The sequence below is a fragment of the Lynx rufus genome, unplaced genomic scaffold, assembly GCF_022079265.1.
Source record: "Lynx rufus isolate CCGP_SWC_20201006 ecotype Redwood Valley unplaced genomic scaffold, mLynRuf1.p SCAF_5, whole genome shotgun sequence".
Taxonomy (NCBI): Eukaryota; Metazoa; Chordata; class Mammalia; order Carnivora; family Felidae; genus Lynx; species Lynx rufus.
Window position 1 is genome coordinate 84,022,787 of NW_025814867.1, and position 27,188 is coordinate 84,049,974.

At 36.3% G+C, this 27,188-nt stretch overlaps 1 protein-coding gene across 4 annotated transcripts in view; it reads left to right on the forward strand.

Annotated features, from left to right (window-relative positions):
• Positions 1-5,072: 5,072 nt before the first annotated feature.
• The window catches only part of OPA1 (OPA1 mitochondrial dynamin like GTPase), an 85,257-nt gene continuing 63,141 nt past the window's right edge, over positions 5,073-27,188 (forward strand). The window contains exons 1-7 of one of the 4 annotated variants that reach the window (XM_047098543.1): positions 5,073-5,246; positions 10,918-11,236; positions 11,881-11,977; positions 13,683-13,790; positions 14,290-14,343; positions 15,014-15,081; positions 23,246-23,356. In XM_047098543.1, the coding sequence (XP_046954499.1) occupies positions 5,215-5,246; positions 10,918-11,236; positions 11,881-11,977; positions 13,683-13,790; positions 14,290-14,343; positions 15,014-15,081; positions 23,246-23,356 (789 nt within the window). In that variant the 5' untranslated portion in view covers positions 5,073-5,214. The remainder of the gene's footprint in view (positions 5,247-10,917; positions 11,237-11,880; positions 11,978-13,682; positions 13,791-14,289; positions 14,344-15,013; positions 15,082-23,245; positions 23,357-27,188) is intronic. The other 3 variants (XM_047098545.1, XM_047098544.1, XM_047098546.1) reach the window with 3 other exon arrangements.

Consider the following 27,188-nt stretch of genomic DNA (forward strand, 5'->3'; position numbering starts at 1 on the left):
ATTGTGCTTTTAGCTCAGTGAAACCATATCTTATTTCTGACCTCTAGAACAGGAAGAAAATAAGTTTGTTTTGTTTTAGGAAACACAGACAGCTGGAATAAATTCTACATAGCACACAGCCTGCCTTCCATACTCCTCCTTTGCTCTTCCCTCTCACACCCATGAAACAAGAAAGTGAAATGCATTTTATTTCCTTCCTGAATCATTTTGACAAGAAGTATGTGATACATTTTACAGCTATTTTGATGAAAACTTTCTAATACGTACAAGGTGAACAGACAAGTACGAGGAGCCCTCGTGGACCTACCATCCGGCTCCCATAATTATCCACATTTGATCACTCTTGTCCCATCTAATTTCCACCTACTTCAACCCTCCCCAGTCAATCAACTTAGAGATGTATATAAAATGCATGTACACATACTTGAAACTTGGAATGCACAAATCCTAGCTGTACATTTTTAAAATGTTTATTTATTTTCAAGAAAGAGAGAGTGAGCACAAGTGGGGGAGGAGCAGAGAGAGAGGGAGGAGCAGAGAGAAAGGGACACAGGATCCAAAGCAGACTCTGCGCTGACAGCAGTGATGTCAGGGGCTCGAACCCATGAACTGTGAAATCATAAGCTAAGCCGAAGTCGGGTGCTCAACTGACTGAGCCACCAGATGCCCCAGCTGTACATTATGATAAACAGATACATACAAGCCATTCAGACCCCTAGCATATGAACATCTATCTCTATATTCCTAAAAAGTTTCCCAATGTTGCTTTCCCACTTCCAACATCCATTTTCCCATAAATGGAACATCCTCTTTTGATTTCAACATGTCTGTTAGACTCATTCATGTCGTTACAAATCCAGTAGCTCTTCCCTGTTTGGGTTGAGTAGTATTTCCTTGTATAAGTTTGTTTATCTATTTTTTGTTGATGCACATTTGGTTTGGTTCTAGTTCTTGGCTATTGTGAACAAAGCTGCTATAAACATTTTTATACAATCTTATTTGTGCACCTGTGTTTTATGTCTCTTAGATAAATTTTAAGACTGGAATTGCTAGACAAAAGGGGAGCTGTATGTTTAACTTTGTAAGAAACTGCCAAACATTCTTCCAAAGTGCTCATACCATCTTACATTTCCATCAGCAGTGCCTGAGAGTTCTGGCTGGCTCACATCCTCGCCTAAAGTCTTTTTAATTTTAGCAGTTTTAGTGAAGATACAGTGGTATCTCATTGTGGTTTTAATTTGCATTTCCCAGATGACTAATAACATTGAACACTGTATATGTTCATTGGAGATTATATGTATGTATAAAATTATATATATATATATATATATATATATATATATGTTATATATATGTAATTGGCACCTTGATCTTGGACTTCCCAACCTGCAGAACTGTGAGAAATTTCTGTTCTTTATAAGCTACCCAGTTTATGGTATTTTGTTATAGCAGCACAAATGGACTAAGACATAATCCAGTTAAAAATTGAAGCAAGCACTATACAAAAGAAGATACAGAGGTATATATATATACACATACACCTGGTGTGGAGGTTGGAGATTATATATATATATACATATATACATATATATATACATACATATATATATACATATACATATATACATATGTATATGTATATACGTATATATATGTATACACATATATGTGTGTGTGTGTATATATATATATATATATATATATATATATATATATATATACAATGGTCTTGTTCTGGTCAGTGAGAGCTTCTTTCTGGTTCATAAATTTTTTTTTGCTGGAACTTCACATGGTGGAGAAGTTAGAAAGCCATATGGGGTCTCCTTTAGGTTGCTAATCTCATTCATGAGGGCTCCACTCACATAATTTAAGGCCTCCCAAAGGTCACTAATTCCAACACATTATGGACATTAGGATTTCAACATAGGAATTTGGCAGGGGTAGGGGGATGATACAAACATTCAAATGATAGCAGGTTGTTTATCCTATTACTGAGTTGTGAGATTTTTTTCATTTTTTTAAACATTTACTTATTTTTGAGAGAGAAAGAGAGAGAGAGAGCAGGGGAGGGGCAGAGAGAGAGACACACAGAATCTGAAGCAGGCTCCAAGCTGACTGTCAGCACAGAACCCGAGGCGGGGCTCAAACTAACAGACTGCAAGATCATGACCTGGCCTAGAGTCAGATGCTTAAACGACTGAGCCACCCAGGTGCTCCAAAAATTTCTTATATATTCTGGATATGTATACTTTGTCAGATATATATTTAAAAAATGTTTTCTCCCAATGTGATGCTTGTCTGTTAAATTATATCAGTGGTGTTAGTTCATTAGCAGAAGTACTTTAGTTTGATGAAGTCCAAATTTATTAATTTTATTATTTTGTGGTATTACTTTCTGTGACGTAAGAAATCTTTGTCTACTCCCAAGTTGCAAGGATATTTTTTATTTTCTTCAAAAGCTTTAGAGCTTTTTATTTTTACACTTAGGGATATGTCCCAGCGTACACAACTTTTGTGTATATACTAGTTTTTGAATATGATATAAATTTATATTAAATTTTATGTATAGCATGTGTAGGGTATATTCTTTTCCACATAGATATCCAATTGTTCTAGCATCATTTATTGAAACAACTTCCATCTTTATTGAATTGCTTTGGTGCTTTTGTCAAAAAACAATTGACTGTACAAATGGAGGTCTATTTCTGAACCCTCTATTTTGGTCCCTTGATCTGTTTCTTCTTATCCCAATACTATACTGTCTTGATTATAATAGTAAGCCTTGAAGTCAAATAGTTGTAAATACTCTAGTTTTGTTCCTTGTTTGAGAATAGTTTGTTAATTTCTACAATATGTGCCTGCTGAAATTATGTTGAGAATGGGTTGAATATATAGACCAATTTGGTTCTAACGCCTTGGCAGCCTACTAAGCAAACCAAAACCTAAAGCCTATAAATACATTAAGGTTAAGAAAGCATACCTAAGGCAACCAATCACAGCCAACGAGGCTTTCCCAAATAAGGCAACCACATAAAGCTAAAGCCAATCAAATAATTTCCTTGTTTTGCTTCCCTTTCTTCTTGATATAGTCAGTCTTGCCACTGACTCCTGTTGATGCAGCATTCCTAACCACTTCTGGCTCGGCACTGCTGAATTCAAATCAATTTTTGATCAAATAACCTCTTACAATTTTTAAGATGCCTCAATTTATCTTTTAACAATGTTGATTCCAACCTTTCATTTATTTTTTATTTTTTTTAACATTTATTTATTTTTGAGAGACAGAGCATGAGCAGGGGAGAGGGAGAGAGAGGGGGGAGAGGGGGGAGAGAGAGAGAGAGAGAGAGAGAGAGAGAGAGAGAGAGAGAGATACAGAATCAGAAGCAGGCTCCAGGCTCTGAGCTGCTTGTTAGCACAGAGCCTGACGCGGGGCTCGAACTCACAAACTGCAAGACCATGACCTGAGCTGAATTCAGTCGCTCAACTGACTAAGCCACCCAGGCGCCCCCTCCAACCTTTCGTTATTACATGCAAGGCAAACATAAACATCACATGTATGTCTCTGCACATGTGGGAATGATTCAGTGGGATAAATGCCTAGAAGTAGAACTGAAAAAAAAGGGCCTTGTGAAATGTAAAGATAACCCATACATGAAAGAGGTTACCACTGTTTGGTTTCTCTTATTTTTTTCTAAAACAACTAGGAAGCAACAGTAACACAGGAATTTTTGCACAACTCTACAATCCCGGAAAAAGCTACAGTTTGCGTAGGTCAGTATAGCAAGTTCCTTTCTGTACCTGTCACTAAAACAGTTACCACAATAAATATAATAAAGAAAATCCTGGAGTCCTGCATTTGGGAAGTTTACTGCTAATGGCTAGGTCTACTACTTGGCTTTGTTGTGAATGGATGGATACTGACTTAGGATTCTGATGACTAAGGAAAAAGGAATTTTTCAATATTTTGTGTATGGGGGGGTGCCCTTGAAGTGAAGAGGGGGCCCTTTGATTTTAGTCCTGGTTTTGTCACTAAATAACTTCATTACGTTTCACAGGTCACATCCCTTTTATGGGCCCCAGTTTCCTCATAAAATGACAAGAGTAGTAAGGGGAAAACGTATTTAAAGTCCTAGAATTGATTCGATTACTTAGGGAGAAAATGAAGATAGAGAAGGAAAGGGACCAGGATCTCAGAAATCTGGGACCCTCTTACACGGAGAGTTTTTGGGAGAGGAGCCAGCAAAGGAGAATGGGGAGCAGAAAAGGAGAATGTTATGTCCTGAAAACCAGGAGAGGGAAGCCAACAAAGAAGGAGAGCGCTGAGCACCCAGGCTTCTGAGCTGAATGCTGAGAAGTCCAGTGTCCACTGACAATATGGAATTGTTGGAAGCCTTTACGCAAGCCATTTCAACAAATGAGTTAAAGTCAGACGAAAGCCAGTTAAAGAGTAAACAAACAACATCATTTGTGATGCCTTTATAAACTGCTCAAGCTTATTGCAAACCCACAGCTGGTCTAATTCATCGAAGCCCTTCTCAGATCCGACCTTCAGAGATTCTAAAGCACTTAATCAGTCCATGACTCCTCTTGCCTCCCAAGATTGTTCTGAGAGTGTTTTATAAAAAAAGACACCGAACAAAAGAGTGGGGCAACCGTTGGTTTTCATTATTCTATTACACTATTACTGTATTCATTTTGTACTCGCTAGGCTCCTCCAAGCTCCGTAAATACCTATATTTTCTTAAATTGGCAGCCACCCAGAGAGAATTTATCAATCCGGTTTCCTCGCCCGGCACCCTGTCAGTCCCTGCCCAACTCTCAACCCCTCACCTCTCCAAATCTTTGACCTGGGAAACTCAATTTCGTAACTCCAACCCGGAAACAAAGAAGGAGGGAAGGGGTGGTGGGAGGCGGAATGCGGCTGTCTCCTCTGGAGGCTCTGAGCGCAGGCACTAATCCTCCACGGACCGTTTGTGCTGCCCTCCTAGGAAGCGTGGCGGGGGTGGTGCTTATTTTCCTGACGGACAGAGTACGGGTGCCGGGCGGGCTCTCGCGGAAGTCCATGCGCCATTGGGAGGGCCGCAGTAGCTGCTCTGTGCCCTTGTTGCCGAGGGCCTCTTCCTGGGTCACTCCTGGAGCAGGGGCCGGACTGGGGCTGACACCGGGGCTCCGGCGTGGCCCTCTCGGCGCCCGTGTGACCTCCTCGCCGGCGGGATGTGGCGACTACGCCGAGCCGCCGTGGCCTGGTAAGTGCGGGCTCAGACCTGGCCCCGTTATTTGGGGGGCCTCCGGAAAACCGGGTTATCCCATCACTACCTCCAGAATGTGCACCTAACTCTCAGGCCAGGCGGAGGGCGGTTGGAGGATTCCGGGATATTTTTGAGGACCCGTAGTTACAGGAGTCCTGACTGGGCTTACCTGAAGTCCCGGCTGCAGTACCGGCCCTTGTGCCTGTTTTCTGTGCCGCCAGAAGATTCTGGGCTCCTTTCAGTCTTGGCCTTCTCTGTTGTCCTTCTGTCCCTGTCCTCTTTCACCTTTCTGCCCTCGCTGTTATCTCTGTCTCTGGTTGCTTCTTGTTTCTGCTCTCTCCCTCCCCTTGCCGTGTCCCTCTTAACTCTTTTTCTTCTGCCTCCACGCCAGGTGTGCCTTGCTCCTGCAGGTACTCTGTCTTTTGCTAGGGTAAAGAGGACTCTGCCTCTTGCCTTCGTCCGCAGACTAGACTTGCTTTGGAGTCAGATCTGAAGCAGTGACGCAAATGGTGGCCGAGGTGGTGATTAGAGAGATACCCTGTTAATAGCAGCTTTTCAGTGTTAGGGAGAAAGGCTTGCTTTGGATGCGAAGTGGTGAATATAGCACCAGCTTTCTAATCACACTTATTTTTGCCCTGGCCTCGTTTAATCCTAAGTAGAAAATCATAGGAGTTTTTTCATTTCTGTGGGTTACTACGGGCATTTTAAAGAGATTTAAATTTGACTTTATCTTGACACATATTTGTGTTCTAATATCCTTAGATACTTTCAGGCTTAACTCATTGTTGCAGGCTTTTGAGAAGAAGTAATATGCATCAATTAAGGTTGGAAAAACTTGGTTTTCCTGAATTAGCCTCCAAACACCTTTCTTGAATTTTTTTCAGAACGTTTAAATAGTGTAGGTAATTTATAGTGTTTATAAGGAATGGAATCCATTTGTTTTATAAAGGTTAATTTGAGTCTATATTTAGAATCAGATGACATACAACAGTTACAGTCAATTAGAATAAGTGAATAGTTATTTCTAATTTAATGGAATTTGAGTTTCTGAGTAAATCCATAGCCCTTGATAACTGCGGTAGATTATTTACTACTTTTTTATTTCTACTCTTCACTATTTCCTGGAGAAACCTATCTAATTTTATTTGAATAAAAAGAGAAAAGACTTTGCCAAAAATAGCATACTTCATTGGAACAATTAAGATATGTAGGAAAACTTTAAAAATTGACCTTAACAACAACTAATTAATAACTGACATATTTGTTTGTGGATGTCGTTGGGGTAAATTATTTCTAAAGTTACTATAGACTCTGCAAAGTCATGGCTTAAAAGTGTCTTATGTTGATAGTGCAGTTTAACTACCCTGCAGAAGTAGAGATCTGGAAAGTTAGAAGCCTCAGCTCTGAAATTTGTCTTTTGCTGTATTTCTTCTGCAAAGAAGAATACGTGTTATGAAGGAGTACACTTAAATTTCCATTCTTTTTTTTTTATTTTTATGTTTATTTATTTTTGAGAGAGAGACCAAGTGCAAACAGGGGAGGGGCAGAGAGAGACAGGGAGACACAGAATCTGAAGCAGGCTCCAGGTTCCGAGCTGTCAGCACAGAGCCCGACATGGGGCTGGAACCCACAAACTGTGAAGTCATGACCTGAACTGAAGTCAGACCCTTAACTGACTGAGCCACCCAGGTGCCCCTGAATTCCCATTCTTAAACAGATGGGAACATAAACATTTTTTGACATACATCTCTAAATACATACTCCCATATTTAGGTGCAATAAATATTTGTGTAAACTTGTTGAAAAGAGAATTATGTATTAGGAAATGATGCATAGGTTAAAAGAGATGGTAGAGGAGAGAGAATAGATGGTTTCGGGGGCAGCAGAGGAGCTTGCTTTGCATCACATTTGATTTTCACTTTGGCCAAATGTAGAAGTCTGTATTCAAAATACTTTTCCTTCAGAACTGTAAAGGCACTACCACGTTTTTTTCTGGCATCCTTTGTCAACGAACACGGAATACAGACTGTTGGGACAATCTGATTTCTCTGTGTTTGTAGGTATCCTGTTTTTCTTTTCTTCCCAGACCTTCCCTGCCCTGCACCCCCCACACACATGAGCTTTAGCTCCTCCCTGGCAGATTGTTCATCCTGGGGGCAAGTGTTCGCATTTTAACATTCAGCTGCACTGGACTGAGGGTGACACAGCCTTTCCCCAGATGGTGCTTCAGTAAATCTCAATTTCTTCTCCTCTTTTTACTCTCTTACCTATATCTCAAGAGGACCCTTTTGTGGAAAAGAGTCTCTCCTGTATGAGCATTGATCTTTTAGAGTACCACCATGAATTGGAAGCTCTGGAAATAATACTTGAGGATACCTTCCCAAGTACTAGGATTTTGTTTTGAGTCAATTAGCTTTTCCAGGGGATTGATTAAAGAACATTTTACATGTGGTTCCTGATTTAGACAACCAAATACTCTTTTTTCTTGGTGTCACCCACAGCTGTTGTTGCCACCATTGTGGAAACAGGGATTTTAGAGGTTTGGGAATAAAAAAGGAAGAAAATAACGAAAAGCCAAAACATCTTAGCAATATGACTACTTGGGTCTGGAGTTTATCTATTTGGATATATATTTAGATTAACTACTTTCTTTAAAAAAGCAAACAACTTTTGAGGGATAAAGGACTACTCATCAATACATTAGTAGAGGCTAGGGCAGTTATTGTTGAAATGACATTTATTGAGCACTTACTGTGTGGTCATTGCTAGGTTCTTTCACCTTTTGTTTTGGTTTTGTTCTCCCAATAACATATGTTCATTCAGCAGATTTATTAAGTGTCTACTGCTTGTGAAGCATTGGGCTAGGCTTTAGAAATACAATGGTAAGCAAAACAGACAAGACCCCTCCCTGGCCTTATGAAGATTATAGTTTATTAGTAGAGACAAATATTAATGCAATAATTACATTATTATGTAAAACAAATTTTATGTGCCCTAAAGAAAAGTGCAGGGAACTAAGAACTGTAGCAGGGGAACTCTAGTGAGAATGTCGATGCCAGGAGAGAAAGGGATACTGAGGTGAGTACTGAGGTACTCCTTTGATATCTAAGGGGTGGTGTTCAGTAGGCAGTTGGACACAAGGATCTGGAACTTAACTGTTTGTACTCGACATACAAGTTTTGAGAAACATGGATATGCAGATGGCAGTTGAGGAGATGGGTGTGGATAAGGTTGCCTGGGAAGAATGGGTAGACTGAGAAGACAAGTGACTTTACATCTAAGCCCGATGAACTCCCAACATTTAAAAGGTTGTTGGGGAGGAGGTGCCTGAAAAGGAGTGGCCAGCGAGTAGGAGTAAAGCTAGAGACTGCAGAGATTGAGGGCATTCCAACAAGGAGGGGGTGTCAACGCTGTCAGATATTGCTGAGAGAAAGAAAATGCGAATCGAAAAAACAAATGCCCACTGGAAACCTTCAGGGCACTCAGTGAGGGCTGTTTCACTGAAGTGAGACAAATGGAAATCAGGTTGGTTTGGCTTTTAATAGAGGAGCTAGAGCAGGGAACTGGGGTCTGTCTTTCTCTCCTTTAAACTGACAGAGACTTGACTAGTGATTCCTGAAAAGAAAGGAGGAATTCAGAGGAAACAGGGATTTGCCTTTAAAAGGCAGAAGAGTACTTCCTTACTGTAATCTTACAGGGCTTGTGGAGGAGGGTGGGTGTCAATGTGGTAGGTAAGCAACAGCGTGTGTCCCTCTGATGGCTTCCATTTTCTCCCAAGAGTCGGAGGAAGCAAGGAGAGATGTGGGAGGGTAGAGGTGGGTGGGGAACATCTGAAATAGTCCTAGCAGAGAGTGGAAGAATGAATTGATAAAAAGTAAGATGGCCAAGCTTTTTTTAGGGCCTAGCTGAGATGTCTGTCCAATTGGGTGTGACTTTCTTCAGTAGTGCTTCATTCCCTTGGTACAGGCTTAAAGTGATAATAAGGTTCATCCAGGGTTTGCATATTGCCAAACAAGTGTAACAGAAAGTCAGAGGGCAAGGGAGTTTAGAGTATTTGCAAAAGAGCCTTTAAGACTATGAACCAGGCTAACTAGGTAAATAGATAAGGTGGAGACTGATAGGTTAGGGAGCAGATAGAAATACCCATGACCTGGCTGTTCCTATAGGGCCAAAGATGGTTGTAGTGAAGGGGATTATGGTCTGAGAAGAAGATACTTGAATTAGTGATTATTGACAATAACTCTGATGTAGACGTAATCCTGTTTTAACAGATTAAAAAAACTGAGGCTTTGGTAAATTCATAATTTGCCCTTGATTGCACGTGAGTAAGCAGTGAAACTGGAACTGGAATCAAAGTTTATCTGACTCAAAACACTAAGTGGCTGGCTATAAGGACAGGGTCGAAAGAAGTTTGAGCCAAGTGTTATGAAGCCGTGGGCTATTCCCCCAGTTGGTTTGGCTCTTGATTGTTTTATATCTGTAAGTGTAATAATCTTAGTCTCCCAGCTAAAACTTTAGGATTACTATTTACTCTTTTCCTTGTCTCCTGTGTCTAGTCTGTCATTCTGGTATCTACCTTTCCCTTTCCTTTCTTAGTGCTGCCACCTTACTTTAGTGTCTTCTCTTGTATCTGTGCAACTGATACGCGATCGCCTTATTGCTCCCCAAATTACCAAACACTGGGCGGCTTCAACAGGAAAACATTTATTTCTCACAGTTCTGGAGGCTGTGAGCTCCAAGATCAAAGTGCCGGCATATTTGATGTCTGCTGAGGAATCACTTCCTGGTTCCTAGATGGGGGCATCTTTTTTCTGTGTCCTCACATGACAGATCTGTGCTCTTCATCTCCTTATAAGGGCACCCAACACATGGGCACATCCATGACTACAAATAAACCAAATTATCTCGCAAAGGCCTCACTTCCAAATACTTCATGTTGTGGATTAGGCTTCCACATACAAATTTTGGGGGGACACAAACATTCAGTCTGCAGGACGTTGCCTTTAATAACCTTCTTTCATTGCTGTTTGATTACTCTTACTTACTCTACTCAGAAACTTTCAGCCAGGTACTTTATGTGGTAATGATTTTTTCCTTAATTTCCATCCCTGGGCTGTCTCAGGATCATGAGACGTAGAGGAGAGACCAAAGAATAGCTGTTCTAAGCTGCTGGAATTTTTGTGTTTGAAAGCAGGTTTGCATTCATTTTGTTTTCACTTTTACTGACAGTGAATAGCAGTTAATAAAATAAGTCTGTGCCTTTTTTCTTTTCATCTCAATTCCTTGGATTGGGATAGCCTGCATGTAGTAAAGGAGAGGGAGGGCTCTGGAGTCCCACTGCGTCAGTTTGAATCTTCATATAAGTGTGCACTTAGACGAGGTGTGTGTGTGTGTGTGTGCGCGCGCACGCCATCTTTTCCTTGTTGGTAGAATGGAGGTAATACTAATACTTTCATCGTAGGATTTTTAGCAGGATTAAATGAGGTAGCACATGCCGCAGCAGTGCCTGGAAATGGAGTAAGTGGTTAATGTAAGCTATGGTATGATGTCGTGTGCTTGGTCACATGCACCCATGTGCATTTTCTCTTGTGCGTACTGCTCTTTTTATGTCGTTTCCTTCTCATTGTTACCCAGTCTGATCTTTGTCCCATTTTGGTTTTCTTTTCAGTGAGGTCTGCCAATCCTTAGTGAAACGTAGCTCTGGAATCAAAGGAAGCTTACCACTACAAAAACTGCATCTGGTTTCACGAAGTGTTTATCATTCACATCATCCTACCTTAAAGCTTCAAAGACCCCAATTCCGGACATCATTTCATCAGTTCTCCTCTTTAGCTAACCTTCCGTTACGTAAATTGAAGCTTTCTCCAATTAAATATGGCTACCAGCCTCACAGGAATTTTTGGCCAGCGAGATTAGCTGCAAGACTCTTAAAACTTCGGTATCTCATACTAGGATCTGCTGTTGGTGGTGGCTATACAGCCAAAAAAGTGAGTAGAACTTTCCACTGCTTTTCCAGTTATTTTAGCATGATTATTTGAAGGTCTTAAAACACAAATTGTTTTTCTTTAGTGCAGTAGAATATTTAAAAATTTATGGTGTATCTCTACCATGTGCTAAATTAACGTTGCAAATAGGAAAATGCTCTTTGAATCTTGGTTATAATTACAGTAGGTGAGAATGGCCTAGGGGAAGGAGCACTAGGGTGGGGTGAGGTCACCTGGCTTTGATTTTCAGCTTGCCACTTAGTAGCACAGACAGGAAAGTAGGTGTCATGCTAACACAACCACTTTGGGGCAGCTTTGGGAGCAGAGGCAAGGTGTCCTGACCCCTGGTTTGTGTTTCTTCTGTTCCACAGTATTGTTTAGGTAAATCATGAAGCCTATTTGAAGTAAGAATATATTTTCAATTTTTACATTTTCCATATTTAGTAAAAGGACGCTTACATGTTCTATACGCTTGCCTACTAATTTGTTTTCAAAGGAACTGAGGCTATTTTGTTTCTAAAAATTTTGACCATAGTGTATCGCTCTTTGTAGATTAGCATTTTTTAATTAGATAAATTAAGGTGGTTTTTCTTTATTTTTTGTATGACATTCAGAACATTCGATTGGCATATTTTCTTTTCTTTTAGACTTTTGATCAGTGGAAAGATATGATACCTGACCTCAGTGACTATAAATGGATTGTGCCTGACATTGTGTGGGAGATTGATGAGTATATTGATTTAGGTTTGTATCATCAACGTTAAAATACGTTTTTTTGGTCATATCTTTGGGAAAGAGAAATAGTGGTATTGAGATAGTTTCTTAACTCATGAGTTCACTGTGTGGCAGTTTTATTTTAATGATAAAAGTAATAGAATATCAAAGAAAAAACTAGTAGAAAAAAAATAACCCCTTCATCCATCACTTTCACATAGCTACTACTATCCTCATGGACATTTTCTTTTAATTGAACCTAGTCTGTGTATGTGGTTATTATTTTAGTTTCCTTTTTAAAAGTTATATGGCAACAGTATATACTTTGGCTTCTTTTCCTGCCCAACACATTTGTTAGCCAAAGCAGCCTCTCTGGACATCACTTTTAGTGTTCTCACCCAGAGCAGATGCACCATAACCCACCTCACTAGTTACTTTTTATTGGATACCTTGGTGACTTCTACTTTTTGTAGCCAAGTCCCTCAAAGCCCGCTAGAGTCCGTAATAATTTCTTGCCATAGTCAGGTACTGTTCACCTTTTTCTATAATAGGTAGATTAGAAAAAAGTATATCTGATAGTTCTGATTGCCAGTATGTTATGATGATTTAAACAAAATTTTCTTTTAATGGAATTACTTTCCTCAGTCTTTTTTTTTTTTTTAGAGTTTGTTTAATTTCTTAGGTGCATATGGGGGTGGAATTACTCTCTACATGCACTTACAGCTCTTAAAGATAAAACCGTGCTGCACTGACAGAGGGATCTGCAGGAATCTGTAGCGTTCTTTCCATGTTTTTCTAATATTCGTGAGGAGAGCTTTTACCTTGATGCATTTGCCAGCACTACAGTGTGGGGCTGAGGGTTGGGTTCTGAAGCTGCACTGGCCAGCCTCAAGCCTGACTCCCTGCTTCTTTGCTGTTGTGCAGGCTCATCTACTTAACCTCAGTGCCCCAGTTCCTCACCTGTAAAGTGGGTTTGATGATAACTGTTCTGTAGGGCTGCCTTGAGGATTAAACAGGGGAGTGCCGTAACAGCATTTAGAATAATATCTGACATACTCTTTATTTTGAGAATATTTATGTATTTTAGTCCTCTGCAGAGAAAATTAAGAAAAGCGCATTCTAATTCAGAAGATACTGTACCGTTGTACCAAACTTTGACAAAATTGAGCGTCAAAATTTTTGTAAACAAAAATGAATACTTTGACCATTTTATAAATAAAACCAGCAAAAATAAAACCGAAGTTTGCCATGGGTTCTTAGACAGTTATTTCCAAATGTTAACAAGTGTGAATTTTCTTAGGGTCTGTGAAAGGATGGAAAAAAGTAATGGAATTCTATTTTTTATTTCATTACTGTCTTTGAGTTTGGACCAGGTGTTTCAAGAGGTTTTTTTCTGTATTTTCTTTGATTCTTGGCCTCTTTGCTGTGACTTTCTCCTTAAAAGTACTTCTGATTCCAATACAGCATTAACATTGTTAATACAGTGCTTATAGTTCCTGGCATTTAACTTATAAATGAAAAGTTTCCATCTAAGCCATACATCTGGTGACTCTTTTTAAAAACATTTCATGGCCTGTGGAATATCATCACAATGACATATTGTTTCAGATACAATTATAGTTGTAATAGGGAGAAAAATAGAAAAATATTTTAAGTTTATATATGATGATTATTTCTATTTTTTCAGTGTTTTAATAGTCAAATTCTTATTTTGAGAATTTTGTTTGTTCTCCAGAGAAAATTAGAAAAGCACTTCCTAATTCAGACGACCTTGCAAAATTGGCACCTGACTTTGATAAAATTGTTGAAAGCCTCAGTTTACTGAAGGACTTTTTCACCACAGGTAAGGAAGGACCCGTTTGATCTCACTTAAAATGTCAGAAGACCCAGAGGAAAAATACTAAGATGTATTCATTTGTTTATTTGTATCTTTTAAATGAAAACATCTAGTACAAATGAAAAACAAATTTTTGAAAAAACAGATACACAAAGTTTTGTTGCTCAGTGGTTTTAAATTTTGGTTAGTGCAACAAAATGAAAATTTGTAAGAGGTTAAACATACTTGGCTTTAGTCAGTGAGGGAAAAAACGATCTCTTGTTCCTGACAAGTAGGTTAGACTTCCTATGTGCTTGCTTTTCATAATTGGTTAGAGCCGATTTGGTGATTTTTAAAACAAATTTAATTATGATGGGCTGTAATGAGTAGAATTTACTAAGGTTGATCTTGGCGTATTTGCCCAACTCACACCCTATCATGATATAACTCTGAGATCTCAGACATTTGTTTGCTCATTCCTGTCAAATTTTACATTTCTATTTCCCCTTTTGCTGATTTTTCACAGGTCACAAATTGGTTAGTGAAGTCATAGGAGCTTCTGACCTACTTCTCTTGTTAGGTGTGTAAACAGACATTTTTGCTGACCTTAACATGCCTTTTAAATGCTTCTAATAAACTAGTTGCAAATAAATTGCAGACCAAATTTATGCTGCTTATGCTGAATTTGAAAACTCCAGAACTCTATTGGGCAAATTCCTTATCTTACAGGTGAAAATAATAAAATAATTATCTTGCAATAAAACTAAAATTCCTAAATACGTTTCTATAAGATTAAAAGTATTAAAAAGAAAGTTTGTTTAACCAAAATATTTTCTTGAAATTGATCTGATCATTTCTGATAATTGAAATGAAAAGTAATTTTAGTTTGTCTCATCTGTCCTGTCACCTTTTGACATTTTAAATTTATTTTGTTACCATATGTGGTCTGTAACGGCAGTGATATAGGACTGAACTGTAAGTACTCTCCTGGAAAATTATCTTCATCAGAAATTGTCTTTTTTAATTGTAATTTTCAGTGATTTGTTTTTAAATAGGTTAAACATGTCCTATAATATTTACAAAGGTTTTTTTGCGTAGGTTATCAATGTGTTCCTTAAAATAAGAATAGTTTTTAATTTTCAAAAAAGTGGGTTTTATAAAAGTCCATTTGCCTTTAAATTAGACGTAATTTGGAATTTCGGCTGTTGATATCACTGGAGAATTTAAAGGACTGCTTATTTATCTTTAAGGTTCACCTGGAGAAACAGCATTCAGAGCAACAGATCACGGATCTGAAAGTGACAAGCATTATAGAAAGGTAAGTATAAGGGACAACTCTTCACACAGGTAGTCTGAAAGAGTTAAAAAAAAGTTTTCACCTACATGAAAGGTTTGAAAATGGTAACATCTGAGGAGCAAATATAAAAGCATCTAAGTAGAGGTGTTGTTAATCTTGGTACAAAGTGAAAGGTATTGTGTGACAGTTCTGGAAATATAATTGGAGAAGCCCATTGCCTTCAAATATGTTGTGAAATATTAGTTTCAAGGATTGGCTTCAACAAAGGGTCTTGTTGTTAAATATGTGTGGGAAAGCTGATATAAATAAAACAAGCAGGCTTTTCTTTTCCTTGGGATTTCTCAGACCTCACATACTTATGTGTATTATAAATCCCAGGAGAAGTCAAAGTGTACAGAGTTTTCCAGATTTATTTAGCAACAGAACCCTTTTTTGTGAAATGTATTTTAGGGACTAATGTTTCATGGCATACGCTTAGGGAAATATTAAAGGAGTAGGAAATGGGTTATTAGGGGATAAATTGATTCTGTGACATTAATAGCAATTGTGTTTGGAGTTATTTAGGGTGTGTTAATTTCAATACTTGTGTTAAAATCCATATGAAAGTTTTAGGAGAATTACTAATTAAAATAATACATTCATTGCTCTATTTATATTCATATGTTAACTTGACATTTTCTTAGTCTTCATTTTTTCATCTTTTGGAATTGGTAAGTTAACTGATTCCTTGCAAGTTTTTCTTAAAAAAAATGTAGGTAAATAGATATTTGAAAAACATGTTCTACGAACATTTAAAAATTAAGTATGAAGTATGTAGCTTTTATATTGAAAGTTATGGTTTTTGTAAATTGAAAGGAAATAATTTTATGTTTATTTTGAAAGTGGAAAGAAAATACTTCCTATGTATAGGTTTCCATCTCTCTCTTTGTCCTTTATCTTTGAACTTTTTACATGATATTCCAAGTTTAAATTCTAGTATTTCAAAAGATTTTTCTCTTGCCTTTTAACTAGATCTTTCTTTTGGAGAAAACTTATTTTAAAATGTGTGTGTATGTGTGTATGTGTGTACATGTGTTTGCCTTTTAAGTTGATACCTTTTCCATTGGCATTTTAACCAAAGGAACACTTGACTATTCATGCTACTGGGGGGAAAAGTTTTAATAGAAATTAGCCTATTATGCACAGCTTATTTCAAACCAAAGACTTGGCCCTTAATGCAGGTAGATTTTATATGTAGAGAGGCACTAATCTAAGGGGGAAAGGAAGCTCTCTTATAGGATTAGCGGTGTGGTTTCTTTTTGCCTAGATAAGGTAGGCGAGGTCTGCCTCTGGTATTCTCTGGTATGGTCTAGGATCACTTTGGTGAATGAGAAACCTGTTTCAGGGTCTAACTCACATAATTTCCTTAAAATCCTGCTAAAGTGCTAAATGAATACTTGACAAATGATGAGTAGCTCTGCAATATAGAAGACAGTGGATCACTGGGAATTTAATTATATTCACAGATTTTATTTTATACAGTAGACATGAAAGCAAATTTATTGCTTTATTTCATAATTTACATGAAGGTAAATACCCTCATATACTATTTCCTTTTTTTCATACTTTATGATGATTATGTTGCCCATTAAAAACCTAGCAATTATTACTAAATCTAGAGTTTTAATTAGGCTGTTTTCAATACAGGCTAAGTTAAATTGTAGTCAGTGCTAGTATAAAAATTTACTATACAGAAAAGTATTTCCAGCCTCAACTAGTGGTTTTAAATTGTTAATGTGCAGCATTATGTGTTTCAAGGCTTGACTTTTATCTGTAATACTTGAAGATGATGAACCACTCAGGCAAGATGCAAATAAACTGACTTTAGTAGACTTATCTACAAATTAATGGCTGAATGTGAGCACAGAAGGAGAGACTTTCTTCGCAGAAGCCTTTTTGAAATTACTCTAAAATGTTAAGTTTGAAAATTTGAGTAGTGGTCACAGGTGGTAGGATGACATCCAGAGATTAGTTGATATTTTTTTGATGGTTCAGAATGTTGTCTGAGAGTCCCAGATAGAAGGTGGTATTTAGAGTTTGAATACACTAAGCAGTCATGCATTAGCTTAATGGTTGTCTGGTTTGTACCAAAATTTCTGGCCAGATTTATACTAGAAATGTAAAAGTAAATGTGAATCCGATTTCTTTTTTTTTTTCTTTTTTAAGTAATAAACTGAAAACATTTCTACAACTAGAACTAAAAAAGGAAATTTGTCCTTTCTGATAGAAGAACACATGTGGAGAGTGTGGGCAGGTAGAAGAAGTTAGGACCTGCAAAGTCAACTGAAGCGAGAGTGATAGAATTGAGAGCACACACATGTCAGATTGTTTGAGTTGAGTCCAACAGAATGGATAACACTGTGACCTGACTACCTGTGGCTCCCAGTTTGGGGTCACTAGACTTTTAGGCACTCTGGAAAAGTTGTAATTGAGGTCTTTAGAATGTCTAAAAAAGCAGAAGACATGTATTTCTGCATAATACTGCACCAGCTAACATAAACATCAGTTTCTTTGACTTTGTCTGGATCTATATCCATTCAGTTTGTAGACAGTAGGTATGTCTATCATGTTGACCAGAAATTCTGGTATGTATTATCAGTAAATTAAAAACTGGAAAAATATTGAAAACACTTTTCAAGGAATGTTTTTCGTTAATCAGAAATTTTAAAATTTGTGTCCACTGGAGAAAAATATTAAAGCCCTTCGTGAACTGAATAATATCCTTGAGACCTGGAGACCTTCAGAACTACCTGAAGGCAAATTGAAAATTGAAGTGGTGAGCCTATTTTAATGAATAATTTATAAATCTGTAGATTTCCTTATATTGATCGTAACATAGACAGGTGACAGGACCACTTAGTGAATCATCTGTTGTAGATTCGGTAAGATTGTCTGTTCTAGTGAAAATTAAATGAGACATTATATTTGTGCTTTTGTTTTATCATGTTTCTGATAGCTCATGAACATTTCACAGAAGTAAGCAACATGGTCATTCTGAAGATTACAAATACATTTATAGTTTATAGAAAATATTTGAAGGACCTTTTAAAAGTCCAAATCATGAAGGGTGGAATTATTATTTTAAATATAATTATTAGACAGTAATTAAAGTTCTTCCTTTTTACATGTTATGCTAATTCCTTTTTTGTGGCTTTATTTCTCTTGTACCTCCCAGCTGAAATCTCTGTCTTCCCTCTTCTAATTTTTACTCATCCTTAAAGCCTAGGCTCTGTTTTCCCCTTTGTGAAGCCTTCCATAACCATTTTAGTTCCATTAATTATACTCTAAAGAATGAAAACAGATGCCAGAGGAAACACTATTTACTTTGGTTTACATTCTTTAATGGCCTATTTCTGTCATAAAATCTCTGTCCTCAGAACACCGAGGATAAAGCAGAGCTTTTAGCAAAATTGACACAGCAAAAGAGAGGCTAATTGAAGTAAATGAACTTCATTCATGCCAACTGGTAGGCCCCCAAATTTTATATAATAGATGTTTTGATCTGATCACCTGTGAATTTCTCTTGGCCTTTGATATTGGGCACCTACTGAGGAGAACAAGAATGTGACAGTGGTACATGTGCTTGGTGTTCTAAACTGTAATGAAGCAGTGTTGCTTAAGTAGGATTTACATTTCTAGGACTCCTCATGCAACAAATACTGTAGTAACCTGGGCAAAATGAAATTCTCACAACCAATATCATCAAGTAACCACAGATCAGTAAACTTGTTTCCTGAGCAGCTAAGTAGCAACTGTACTAGGTTAGACTCTTAGCCAGGAAGCCAACCCACTTGTGCACTAGAGTGTAGTAGTTGGGAGGCAGAGGAATCAGAGGAAGAAAAGCCGGGAAAATCTGCCTGAAAAAAAGTGGAATGGCAAACCAGGCAATCTTATTCTATTGCTTCATAAGCACACTGTGCTTTTATGTCATTTAAGAAACATTAAGTAAGTATATACTGTGTACATAATACTGTTTTTAGGTGACAATTTAGAACAAAAGGGATTTGGCAGAAGTTGTAATATTGATAGTAACTATCGGTAATAGACTGATTTGTTCATCTCAAAATTATCCATTGTAGAAATTGTCCAAGTATTAAAATAAGAAATGGTATTTCTGAACTGAAGCAAGGTGGATGATCCAAATGGAAAGATGTATTTCCTTCTGCTATCCATTAATTGACCTTTTTCAGTTGGCCATAAATACCTTGAGCAGAGTTATGTATTAGTGGGAGGGGAAAAATAGGAAAATAGTTATTTTTAACTAATCAAATAAAATTATTCAAATTTTGAAAAGTAGTTTAATGCCTAGGAGTATTTTTGAATGGAAGGGGAAAGAAGTCTTCACTTTCATAAAGTTCTTTTCTGGACCCAAGTTACTTTTAAAACTAATAAAGCAGGGTTGGCACACTTTTCTTTAAAGGGCCAGGTATCTTAGGTTTGCAGGCTTTAAGGTCTCTGTGGACTATTCAGGCAGCCCATCTTCTTAGTAGTTCAAATATGCCTTCTGATGTGTTGTACTGTTACCATTTTCTTTTTTTAAATGTGGATTGAACCTGATGGGATCAAAGCCACTTTGGAAATAGCTAGACCATCCTGTCAACAGGATGGTATCAGGTGTAAACTGTAGTCACACTGTCTGCATTCAGATCCTGTCCTTCCTGCTTTCTGAGCTATGTGATCTTGAAAAAGATCAAACTCTTTGAGTTACTGATTTCCTCTTTTGTAGAAGGGGGAACCCTACTGGATAGGATTGTTTTGAGAGTTTTGTAGCCCTTTAGCACAAAATCTGCACATAATAAAAATTAAGGTGATGTTGATGACCATGATCATTATTACCTTACAATTTGAATTATTCCATCAGTTAATTGCCTATTAACATTATTTGATTAATTTCCTCCCCGTAATTTCCGTGGAGTCTGTTCTGAGGACTGTGAAAACAGCTTATTTACAGAATGAATACACATTTGTTCAGAAACCCAATTTGGATTTTATACTGGAAACTTTGTGTGCATTATTAGGTAAAAGTAGGTCATAATTTGATTCATTCAAGGAGCAAACATGTGCTCAGTCCTAATTTAGGTATCAGCTGTAACACATACCTAAAGTGTCAGACGTTATTCTAGGTGCTAGATAAATATACGAATGGGATAAGGATCCAGCTCTGCTATAAATGTTTAAAATACTGTTAAAAATATAGTGTCTTAAATATGTTCACATATAAATGACAAATAATTTTAAAGTGTCCTAAAATCTTTCCTATCAAACTCATTAACTTTTAGATTTTCACAGCATGTTCAGTTGATGTTTTGGTTTTTGGAGTTATCACTGATTTTCTTGACCTGATGTTATAATTTTTTAAAAGTCTGACAATACTGTATGTGAAATACGAGACTGTAAGAGCTGCAGTGTCAAATTGGCAATAACTCTTGAGAGAGTGTATCATCTGTAGTTGTTGTTTATTTTTACTTTTTATCATTATTTACAATTACTATGTTTTATATTTAATGTATATGATTTTAACATAATTACATGCTGTTTCTTGAGAGAAAACTATCTGAGCTTGGGAAGATATTTATTATATTTTGTCTGTTTAAGGAATGTGTCTTGCAGAGCAGTTACACACATTTCTTTCCCTTCCTTATTCCACATGGCCTTAGCTCAGAAGCTGTATAGCCTGTAGCCCATCACTCAGTATTTAGGGTGAGATTTGATGTCCAAAATTGGATAGAGGTAACCTCCTTTAGTCATGTAATATAGTGTGAATAGTTTTCTCTGTGTCTAATTCTTGTTTTCTTCCTACTTTTTTTTAGGAGGTAACAGTTAATTTCAGCTATCTTCACATAACAGTGCTTCAGTAACAGACTTGGAAGGAAAGTGAAGTGTTACTAGAAAGAGGGTGTTTTCTTACAATGTAATAGATATTAAGTATTAGCCATGTAATTTGTATTTGGATAGAAGCAATGGATTAGGGAAGGATGTTTAAGCTGTGAGTAAAAAAGAATCTTGTACCTGATAGACCAGCAAGCATAGTTAAGAAATGTGGAATATTTGCTCACTACTTAGACATCTTATAGAGTACTGGTGGTATGTTAATTAAAGCCCAGGTACACTACTATATAAGCCAGCACAGGAAACCTTTAAAAGGGTATTACTTTGAGACATCTAAACACTCGGATGATTAGAAGTGGTTATAGTAAATGACTAAAAATAAGTTGGATTATTATTCTTTCTGCTTCGTGAAAAGCAATGATACAGAAAATGAAAAAATGACAGATAATTAGGTAAATGATGAGGGTAGTGAGTTGGCATTGTCTTTCTTTGATAGATATATCAGTGACCATAAAGTATTAACTTAAAAGATATCTTTAAAGGTAGCCACAGGTTTTTATAAATATATTTTCTGCTATTGAATTTGGAAACAGATGTTGACAGTTCAGTTGTGTTACTTGCCATTTTGATGTTCTCTCACTTGTCATACAGAAATACCAACTAGTCTCATCCTTTGATTTATAGTAAGTCATCCAGTTTCATTATTGTTGGCATGGCCTAATGTATTAAAACTAAGAGTCAAACAAAAATTCCCCAAATTATATGCTAATACTTTCCCTTAATTTAAAATGCTTTACTATAATAGTAGCTATCCTATTTGTATTTGCTTCTTTTCTGGAAAACTTTTATTTATAGAAGTCTTTGGCTTAATAAAGTAAGTTATTAAGCCCCTGGATGAATCTACTAATTAAAATTTGAATGTAATGTTAACCAGTATTTCAAGAAACTTCCTAGTTGTATTATATAAAATGTAATATTTTGGGCAATTATTTTAAAAAGCTCTGAAGCTATTTGAAACTCCCAATGTAGGTTATTTTAATGAGTATTAGTTTTCCTAGCTCTTCCTATTTTTATAACTTGGTAAAAATTGAGTTCATTGTTCTCCTAGAACACTCTTCCTGTGCAGATTAAATAGTGACTTCATTCACTGAGGTGTCTAATTGAGAAAATATTAGGCTTGTGACATTTTCAATTCTTTGTTGTCTTTTTCTCTGTTGTCATTTCTTGAGGGCTATTATCTAATAGGCCAGCAATTAAAAATACTATACAGAAAATGACATGTATTGGGTATTCTGCCACATGTAAATACATTGTGATAAAAATTACATTAGTTAGCATGTCATGATTTTTAAGTGGAATGAATTATAAACATATAAATGTTGATTGTGTTGTACACAGGTCCAAACTAGGTTTTGTTTCATTTTAAATTTTCATAATAACTGTATTATTTCCAAATCCTAACTATGTTCTTTTATAGTGCTTTTGCTCTAGTAATTGATATATTCTTATATTCTTAGAGGCTGTTTTTACTGAATGTCAAAACAGCTCATAAAAAGTGAAAATTCAGTCAGACTACTTATTTTATGTTGTATAAAGTTAAAACAGTGCCTCAAACATTATTTCTTAATTTGCAAAAAAAAAAAAAAAGCTAAATTTTAGTCAGATAAGCTTGTATGTATAGGCATGTAGAATATATGAATTAATGTAAAACCTTGATTAACTTGATGCTTGGAAACTCAAATTAATAGTTTTGAGGGGCTATGGTCTTTAATTGAAGACATCAGATATCAAAGAACAAATACATAATAATAATTTAATAATTAAACTATGATGTATTCTCCATTCAGTTTTATGAGAATTATGGTTGACAATTAAAAGATTTTTCCCCCTTATGTTTCAAGTCAGGAGCATACACTAGTTCATATTGGCAATTCAAAACTAAGGGTTGAGGGAATCAGTTGTTAACTGCAATGCCACTTTCCTTGAGCATTCCAGTTAGTCTAGGTTTTACTGTATATTAATATTATACATCTGGCTCACTTTGTTCAGCCGACAGCCACATTGCATTTTCTTTTCACTTTTTAAACTCTGCTGTTTTATATTTCTGAGACATCTAATTTTACTGAGGGGAAAAATGGAAACGTGGTACAGAGCCCTATTATATGGTGGCTTTCTAAAGGTACATAAATGCGTTTCCATTTTTGTTGTAAGCTATCCCTTCTTCCCTAACTTACATCTGTTCCTTGCTTGTGCCCTTTGGTTTAACATTGTTCTCCTCCCCAATTTTCCTCTTCTCCTCATTGTAAACTCATGGCAGGGTCTGCTTGGTGAGCTCATTCTCTTACAACAGCAAATTCAAGAGCATGAAGAGGAAGCGCGCAGAGCCGCTGGCCAATATAGCACAAGCTATGCCCAACAGAAGCGCAAGGTGATGGATGGTTTAAGGGGGCTACTGATGTGTTCACACTAATCAGCCATTTCAGCCAAGATCATGTCATCTTAATACCTTCATGGACTCCAATTATGAGTAATTATTTTTGACACAATAAAAATTTGAAAGATATATAATACAAATATGTAACTTTCCTAGAGTGGATAAGCAAATCCAAAATGTTAAACATAGGATTTATTTTCTGAAATGAGATGATCTGTGAGGGAGCACGGATTTGTATTTAGAAAAGAATTATGAATTGTGATTTACTTGGTCCAGTTATTGAGTCATCCTAGGTTTGTAGCCCACTTATCTGTGGTTCTCCCAAGTTTTCATTTCTAAAATGTAAGGGATTACTGTGGATGACCACAATTTAAATTATTTAAATAATGAAAATTATAGCTTTAGTAAAATGAATCAGCAGAAAATATTGTTATTTCTTACAGAAGAAAACTGTTTTGATGTAAATTTTGGGCAAAATTATTCTTATATACCTTGATCAACTCATTAAATTTTTCCACAGTTGTGAAGTCAGCACAAATAAATTTTCACCTCGGATGACTGAAGGATTGAACATTGGAAAGTTGATATAATTGAGGTTGCTAAAAAACAGATTCTAATAAAAGTCAGCATAAATCTATATAAATGTTTGGTTATTGGTACAGTCAAGAAGTCCTTAAAAGTATGCTTTCAGCTGTTACATGATCTTATGGTGTAGATCTCAAGGTTAATGTTCTGAAGGGGCTTGAGTCAAAATGCAATGAATGTAATGATTTTAAAGTTATATTCTGAGATCTTAACATCAGCTTAATTATGTTGCATATATTAGATCAGGAAAGTTTAAAGTCGTATACAGATTTTATTCAGGAAAAGAAATTCAGCCATTTAATTAGGTTCCTGTAGGTTCTGATATTGAAGTTACCCAATACTATAGATAATGATTGAATGCAATAAATTTGCTTACTAACCTTATCGCATTTGGTGATGGTAATATTTGAGAGTATGCCTCATAGTTTCATTTATCTTTTCAGTGTCACTTCCTGGCTTTTCTCAATTCCAGGGCTGTGGAATCAACTCCTGTATATTTAGCTTTCAGTGAGCAAACAACATAGGTGGAAACAGAAAATAAGTTATTTTCCTGTTTGGTTAAGTTAAAGTAGATGTGTTAAACAAAGGAAGGGCTTATTTTAAATGGTGCTTTAGCATTCTCTGTTCTGTATTTTGTTGAAGTGCCATTTAAATATTCTAACAAATTGGATGCTTAAAGCCAACCATCTGTTCCTTAGCTTTGTTACAGAAAGAAGGCAAAGGAACTACTATATTCTGGTATGTTAGTTAGAAATATGGATAGCTCTAGCTGCAAGTTGTTCTTGTTTTTTCATAATGGTAAAAGAATTTGAAATGAGTCCCATAGATCTGCCTTCCATTTTAAGATTTTAAGATACAGTTTAAGATTATCAATATACTTTTGAACCTGATGTTTTAAGGGATATTAGTAGTGAATAATGTTCGTTTTCTACATTGCCCAAGTTTGATGTTCATTTGAGGCCTACTTTCTAGCCTGCTTTCAGGTTTAGTGATACCATTTCATTTCTGATATTTTCAGATTATTCATTTAACCATTTTATTCCTCATTTCCCCCTTTTGTAAAATAGCAACTGATAGGACTGTACCTCCGTCTGTTTTGTTTATTAAGGCATACTTAGGAGAGCACCAAACAGTCTGGCCCACTTTGGAGTTGTGTGAAAGTAAATGGAACTTTAAAAACAATTCCTGCTCTTCTATGATGGTGTCATACCCCTTACTGCATCTTCCCCCGATTCCCCCTGTAGTTGGTACACAGGTGACTTTTCAGCCCTTCACTGTCCTCATGATCCCAATCCTAATTCATGAGATTTATAGCATTCCTCTGGGTGTGTGAGGTTTTCTTGAGGTACAAAGCCACAGCTTTTTGTTGATTTTTAATCATCCTTCCTTACCTTCTTGAAATGTAAGTAGGCCTTCATTTTTTATAGTAGCAGCTAACAAACTGTCCCTGTAGCTCATGCAGGGGCATACACGTATATGGAAATGTTTGCGAGTCCCTTATATGTGTATTTTGCTATTTCAGAATGGCCGCAATGGCTTAGTAGGAAAATACTTAAAATTTAAAAATCAGGCTTGGTTTTGTGAGGAGCTAGTAAAGGTTTTTCTCTTTCAGCTTTAGCTTGTTTCTGCGGAGGATTCCGCTCTTTCTCCATCAGTTTCACAGCCCTGGAATTGTAGAAAAGCTCTGGTTTCAAGACCATTGATACCCATTTCTGTCAGGGTGAGTTTTAAATTTCATAATGCAAACAGTATGTTAAACAACAGGGCAAGAACTGAACTCCTGTCGTAAGTAGCTGAATTTTACCAGCAAAGTGCATCAACATTAAATATACCGACTGCCAGTTAAGATATTGAATAAGTGATACGTGAAAAATAGCATGTGCTGTTCCCTTAAGAAAATATGTAAAAGTATCTTCTCGGTATCTTTAATATTTATCTTGTAAACCTAAAGGTTTTCATCTTGTTTCCTAGAAAATGTGAGGTCTAATTCTTGACTCCACCACCACCTGTCTTTTAATACGATGTTAATTTTGATGTTCCATTAAACCAAGCAGATAGGAAGCATATTGATAAAACTGTGCATGAGTCATGCCTAACACTTGTGCCAGAAAGGGCAAGTGATAAATCTAAATACTCCTAAAAATCTGAATTTATAAAAATCTTAACAGTCATCATTACTAAATTCTAAAATTAGCATAAAGATTGTTATTTGTAATATTCTAATAACCTTATATCCTTTTAACCTTTTATATACCCTTTTTATTTTACCAAATTACCGAGTTAGCCTTTTATAGTCCTTGGCTTACAGTAAGCATTCTAATTTTTTGTGTAATTGTATTAGTTTCTTAACTCTTGCCCCAGATGTAGACTAACACTGGATTTTCTATTGTAATTAAGGACATATTGCATGAAGTCATGAAATATTCACATTCAAAACGAAAACAGTTTATGCTAATACTGTTTATATAATTTCATACTAATTTAGCTAGTGTCAGATGAACATTTAATGGAACAGAATTAATTCAAGTACCTTTTAAAATGAATTGGGAATTTAATATGCATAACATTTTTATGAGTGCATTATTACAGTATGATGGCATGCCACATGAAAACAATATGGAAGAATTTATTTCTTCATTGGTCTTCAAGATTTTGTTCTTTGGGTTGTTGGTTCCTCCCCAACTTGCTTGTTTCCTCACATTTTAGGCAACTATTAATAATTCTTGTCCATTTTATACAAACACAATCAAATGAGAAAAGTTCTCTTCATAAGTGTCTGCTTGCTATATAAGAATGAGAAAACAGCAATACAAAATTTGTTTTATATTCTCTTTTCTTCTAATTACTGAATCATATTTGGAGATTTTTAGGCATAGACTTTTAAGGAAAAAATAATATACTTACCGTTTGTAGCAAGCATTGTCATTTTTATTTACAAGAAATTTCAGGATTATTTTGAGAAAGTTTGGAAATAGGAATTAAAACTGCAAAATAAATTTTTGTTGTATGGATTAAGAGTTACTAATATCTACCTCAAGAAGCAAATCATTTAAAATTTTTTCGTATATATTTGCTACCATGATATCTTGATTGCTTGAATAGCCATTGAATGAAAGTGAACAAGGACTTACATGAATTTTACCTTGAGTTTTGTCTCCTATGAAATAAATTCATGTTTACGAGTTTTGATTATTAGAAATTAGATCATTCTTTTGAAAGACTGAGTATGACAACTTCACCT